The 6000-nt window shown below is 70.7% G+C and overlaps 1 protein-coding gene across 3 annotated transcripts in view; it reads right to left on the minus strand.

The window, feature by feature from the left end:
- The window catches only part of LMBR1 (limb development membrane protein 1), a 61553-nt gene extending 55796 nt beyond the window's left edge, over nucleotides 1-5757 (minus strand). For 2 of the 3 annotated variants that reach the window (XM_055139982.1, XM_055139984.1), the window contains exon 1: nucleotides 5627-5757. In XM_055139982.1, coding sequence (XP_054995957.1) covers nucleotides 5627-5692 — 66 coding nt within the window. In that variant the 5' untranslated portion in view covers nucleotides 5693-5757. The remainder of the gene's footprint in view (nucleotides 1-5626) is intronic. The other variant, XM_055139985.1, reaches the window with a different exon arrangement.
- Between the last annotated feature and the right edge of the window lie 243 nt (nucleotides 5758-6000).

Below are 6000 nucleotides of genomic sequence, written 5' to 3' on the forward strand. Positions count from 1 at the left end.
ACGTTTCCGGCGGTTTCTAGAGCACTGACCCCGGAGACGGGACTCGGCAGCTCTGGAGGGGAAGGACGGGGTCTCCACCACCCCCAGAGCGAGTGCACGGGGAGGCCGACCCCTGCCCTCCTGCTGCTCCCCCGGGGGCCACGGCCACTGCGCCCCGGCAGAACTAGGAGGGGGCCGGGGAGGCTGCCCGTGGGGGGCCCGTGCGCCCACCTCCCTCCCCGGCACAGCCCGCTGCGTCTGCCTCCCGCGGGGCGCTGAGTGGGGCTCCGGCGGGCAGTGGCCCCGGCCCGGCCACACTCTGCCCCCCAGCACAGACCCCGCCCTGGGGCAGGCCGGCCCACAGGCACCCACACAGCCTGCGGCCGCCCTGCACCAGCACTGGGAACAGCCGGGCCGGCACACTCAGACGGACGGACCCCAGGGCGCCTGCTGGCCCTGGGGGCTCTGGGGGCGCCTGCTGGCCCTGGGGGCTCTGGGGGCGCCTGCTGGCCCTGGGGGCTCTGGGGGCGCCTGCTGGCCCTGGGGGCTCTGGGGGCGCCTGCTGGCCCTGAGGGCTCTGGGGGCGCCTGCTGGCCCTGAGGGCTCTGGGGGCGCCTGCTGGCCCTGGGGGCTCTGGGGGCGCCTGCTGGCCCTGGGGGCTCTGGGGGCGCCTGCTGGCCCTGGGGGCTCTGGGGGCGCCTGCTGGCCCTGGGGGCTCTGGGGGCGCCTGCTGGCCCTGGGGGCTCTGGGGGCGCCTGCTGGCCCTGAGGGCTCTGGGGGCGCCTGCTGGCCCTGAGGGCTCTGGGGGCGCCTGCTGGCCCTGGGGGCTCTGGGGGCTCTGGGGCGCCTGCTGGCCCTGGGGGCTCTGGGGCGCACACTTACCTTCTCCTCTACGGCAACAACAGACGCACCAGGGGGCCCCCAGACTTGTGTGGCCGACGGTCCCTTCGGGAAAGTGACGGGCACCCCTGGGACTCCACCTTCTCTGCGCACACAGAGAAAGTGCCCCAGCACCCCCCCCCCCCCCGCTGCATCAGCGGCCCCAGGTGCGAGAGCCCCCGGATTGGCCCAGCCCCTGGTCTGCCCAGCCCCCCGGGCTCTCCCGCCCACTGGACTCTCCAGCCCCGTGGAGCAGCCCCCTGGGAGCCCGCGCACACACTGGCCGTGGTGACGAACACTCCGCCAAGCTCCCAGGTCGTCTCTGGCCTCCCCGACAGCAGCGGGCACGGCTGTGGGAGTGGACGGCGGGCTACGGGGGCTTCCCACCCCACACGCTACTGACTGGTGCTAAGCGCTAGGTCACAGAGCGTCAAGGCTCTTGCGTCCCGACGTGGGCACAGGGGACAGGACGCAGTCCCGGGCCGAGCGAGCAGGAGCTCCTCGCCACGCCTGACAGAAGCTGCTGACGCCAGAGCAGACACTCGCAGCACCGCAGAGCCCTTCCCCCCGGTGCCCCCAGCAGCCTCTGCTCACGGCCTGGTTCTATCTGCGACGGGCAGAGTCCGTGCGGCCTTGCTCCCGCCTCACCCCCAGCACCACAGACGGCGGCATCCCCCCGGGAGCCCCTTCAGCTCCGCTCTGCTTGCGCCGCCCGTGAGGAGCTGGGGCGCGGGACCCGCTCAGCACCACCCACGGACAACAGACGCCTCAGGCGTGACCCGCGGACGGGCCAGGGGCCTGGACGGAACCAAGGGAAGGACCGGGACCGTCAAAGGGCATTTCTGGAGGACGAGACCCGTGCAGCCCTTCCACACGCTCCGCAGAGAACCTGAACCCACTGCGCGCGGGGCGGGGCCATGGTCAGGGGGCCTGAGGTGAGGCGGGGGTGCGGGGGACACGGGCCCCTGCAGCCCTCTGAGCACCAGCGGGGAGCCAAAGGGCCCCTCGAGCTTCCAACACACGCTCTGAGCCTCTAGGGGGAGCAGTTCCGGTTCAAACACCTTCAAAGAGCAGCGACCTAACGGCCGAGGACCAAACTCTGACAGCTACGAGACGCTGGGGCAGGAGCGAGAGCACAGCGGGGAGGGCGTTTGCCTGGCACGCAGCCAGCCCAGGTTCAATCCCCGCATCCCGTAGGGTCCCCCGAGCACCGCCAGGAGTGATTCCTGAGTGCAGGGCCAGGAGGGACCCTGAGCATCGCCGGGTGGGACCCAAAACAGAAGAGAAACAAAAAAAGGCTGCAAGATGCTGTTGAGGGAAACTGCGGCCGGCGTGTGGAAGGTGTCGCGTCCGTGTGCCCAGTACTGAGCGCCATGCAGCAAGCGCACGTCCGTGGGCCAGAGAGGGCACAGCCATCAGAACGTGCCCGAGGCCCCGGATCTGGTCCTGAAACATGCATGACACGTGCATATCGTGTCACGGAAAGGAAAAGGCGAAGCCGAAATCAGAGCATCCGACAGCTGAGCCACGCGGCCTGAGCGACTCAGCGAGCAGCAGCCCCCGAGGGAGAGCCGGCACTCACGGCCAGGCCCTGGGGCCACGGGCACGGCCCAGGGAGTGGCGGGGAGCTCAGGGGCTCGGACTCAAGAACCCGGGTAAGTCCGGAGGGTCCGACGGGCACGAGCAGAGCCATGAGTCTGCCAGCAGGGCCCACCCCCAGGGACGGCGTCCCCCCAACCTGTGACAAAGGTCGCGCGCGGTGCTTTGGAGGCAGGGGGTCTGCGGGTGACACCGTGCAGGTGACGCCCAGAGGGCAGGAGAGGCCCCACAGGCCCTCAGAGGAAGTCACACAGGGGGCGGGCTGCAGCTGGGGGGAGCCCAGGCCTCGCGTGTGAGGGTTCAGTCAGGCACCACACACGGTCCACTCACACACTTCCCAGTCCAGCGGGAGCACCCAGCAGTGCTCAGAGCTGCTCTGCTCCGGAGGAAGGCAACGCCACCTTCTGCGTGGGTGCACCAGGGCCAGGGGTGCCCCCCCCAACGCTGTCGCAAGGCCGTCCCGCTGCTCCTCGATTTGCTCGAGCGGGCACCAGGAACGTCTCCATTGTGAGACTTGTTGTTACTGTTTTTGGCATCTCGAATTCGCCACAGGGCACTTGCCAGGCTCTCCGAGAGGGGCGGAGGAATCAAACGGGGTCGGCCGCGTGCAAAGCAAACGCCCTCCCCGCCGTGCTGTGCTCCAGCCCACCCCACCCCAAACAGAAGCAAAAATCCTTAGCAACAAACGCTAAGAACCAGTACCATGGCTCAAGGCAGAGTCGCGAGTGCTGGAAAGATGCGGAGCAAGCACCGCTCAGAGGGCACTGGCAGGTGACCTGCGTCTGGGCAGCACCTCCTCGCCCGGTCACCCCGCCCTGCCCCACGGGGACGCACTCACCAGCCCGCCTGAGGGACAGTCAGAGGCGAGCAAGATACTGAGAAGGTCAGCCCGCACAGCCTCACCTACAGAGTCACCCGTACAGCGTCACCCAGAGTGCCACCCCACAAGGCGTCACCAGCAGAGCCTCACCCGCACAGCCTCACCTACGGTGTGTCACCCGCACAGCCTCACCCGCACAGCCTCACCCGCACTATGTCACCCACACAGCCTCACCCGCACAGCCTCACCCGCACTGTGTCACCTGCACAGCCTCACCCACGCCTCACCTACACTGTGTCACCCGCACAGCCTCACCCGCACAGCCTCACCCGCACTGTGTCACCCGCACAGCCTCACCCGCACTGTGTCACCCGCACAGCCTCACCCGCACTGTGTCACCCGCACAGCCTCACCCGCACTGTGTCACCCGCACAGCCTCACCCGCACAGCCTCACCCGCACTGTGTCACCTGCACAGCCTCACCCACGCCTCACCTACACTGTGTCACCCGCACAGCCTCACCTACACTGTGTCACCCGCACAGCCTCACCTACACTGTGTCACCCGCACAGCCTCACCTACACTGTGTCACCCGCAAAGCCTCACCTGCACTGTGTCACCCGCACAGCCTCTCCTACACTGTGTCACCCGCACAGCCTCACCTGCACTGTGTCACCCGCACAGCCTCACCTACACTGTGTCACCCGCACAGCCTCACCTACACTGTGTCACCCGCACAGCCTCACCTGCACTGTGTCACCCGCACAGCCTCACCTACACTGTGTCACCCGCAAAGCCTCACCTGCACTGTGTCACCCGCACAGCCTCACCTGCACTGTGTCACCCGCACAGCCTCACCTGCACTGTGTCACCCGCACAGCCTCTCCGGCACAGTCACCTGCAGCGTCACCCGTACTATGCACTCAGGGCCGCCTGCAGCAGGGACAAGCGCAGACGGGCTCCTGTGGTCCCAGGACCCCCACCTCCAGCAGCGTGAATCGAAAAGCGAGTGTGGAGCCAGGCCAGTGTCCCCTGCACGTCCTCTGGGTGCTGGTCACCCCCTTTCCCGGTATGACCCGGAACGTCTCCAGGTGGGTGCGGGGGACGCCCTCACTCGGCCTCTGCAGCTTCACGTGAGGCACAACAAAGCTGGACTGGCCAGGGGCGGGTGGCTCGAACCCCTGCTCCCCGAACCTCAGTGGCCACCAGGCTCCCTGTCCCTCGGTGATGTCCAGCCCCGCCCCTCGATGACGCCAGAGCACAGGGGGTTGAGGTGCAAAGCAGGCGAGAAGGGTGCAAACCAGGGTGGGGCCCTGGGGAGCCCCTTCCCCCCGCAGTGACCCCGGCAAGGAGGGACCCTGATGGCCCAGGATGGCTTCCCCGCGCCCAAGCACCCAGTTCGGGGGGGTCTGGGCTACAGGACCCCAAGGGCCACAGGGCGGCCAGCACAGACGCTGCCACCCGCAAGGCCACAGGGGCCAGCCCCAGGAGTGCCCAGAGCTAAAGGGGCAGTGTGGGGTGAAGGGTGCAGAGAAGGGGCAGGTGCAGGGCGGAGGGAGGCACAGGACAGAGGCAGGGGAGGAGGGAGCAGGGCAGAGGGCTCGGGGCAGGTTGGGGAGCACGAGGACCAGTGACCGTGAGACAGGAAGGCACCAGAAGAGGGGACACGGGGGCTAAGACAGGCGACAGGACACGGGGCCCCGTACCGGGACAGAGGGCGGGAGGCTGCGGGGGCAGGGACGGGGGCAGGGGCGGGCACAGGGCAGGGACGGGGGCAGGGGCAGGGACAGGGACGGGCGCAGGGGCAGGGACGGGGGCAGGCACAGGGACGGGGAGGGACGGGGGGCAGGGACGGGGGCAGGCACAGGGACGGGGAGGGACGGGGGCAGGGACGGGGCAGGGACGGGGCAGGGACGGGGCAGGGGCAGGCACAGGGGCAGGGCAGGGGCAGGGACGGGGCAGGGACGGGGCAGGGGCAGGGACGGGGCAGGGACGGGGCAGGGGCAGGGACGGGGCAGGGACGGGGCAGGGGCTTGGACGGGGCAGGGACGGGGGGCAGGCACAGGGCAGGGACGGGGCAGGGGCAGGGACGGGGGCGGGCACAGGGGCAGGGACGGGGACAGGCACAGGGCAGGGACGGGCAGGGACAGGGCAGGGACGGGGCAGGGACGGGCAGGGACGGGGCAGGGGCAGGCACAGGGGCGGGCACAGGGGCAGGGACGGGGACAGGCACAGGGCAGGGACGGGGAGGGACGGGGCAGGGGCAGGCACAGGGCAGGGACGGGCAGGGACGGGGCAGGGACGGGGCGGGGGCGGGCGCGGCGCGGGCAGGGGCGCGGCGGGGCTCACCGTGGACTCGCGGACCTGGCTGTGGAAAAGCTGCTCGCGCGCCGACACCTCGTCGGGCGCGTCCATCCTCCCGCGGCCGCCGGGCCCGCGCCTCAGGCCGCCTCCGGAAGCCGCGCGCGGGGGGCGGGCCGGGGCGGGGCGCGCGTCAGCAGAGAGCGCCGGCGCGCAAGAGTGGCGTCACGGCCCTCCGGGTCGGCCGGCCCGGCGCGCGGGAGGGGCGGGACTGGGGCGGGGCTGGGGCGGGACTGGGCGGAGCCGGGGCGGGGCTGGGCGGAGCTGGGGCGGGGCTCCTGAGGGGTGGGGCTATGGGCGGGACTAGGCGGTAACAAGGCGGAGCTGGGGCGGGGCGAAGTTTGCGAGGGGTGGAGCTAAAA

Source organism: Sorex araneus, chromosome 1 (genome assembly GCF_027595985.1).
Source record: "Sorex araneus isolate mSorAra2 chromosome 1, mSorAra2.pri, whole genome shotgun sequence".
Lineage (NCBI taxonomy): Eukaryota > Metazoa > Chordata > Mammalia > Eulipotyphla > Soricidae > Sorex > Sorex araneus.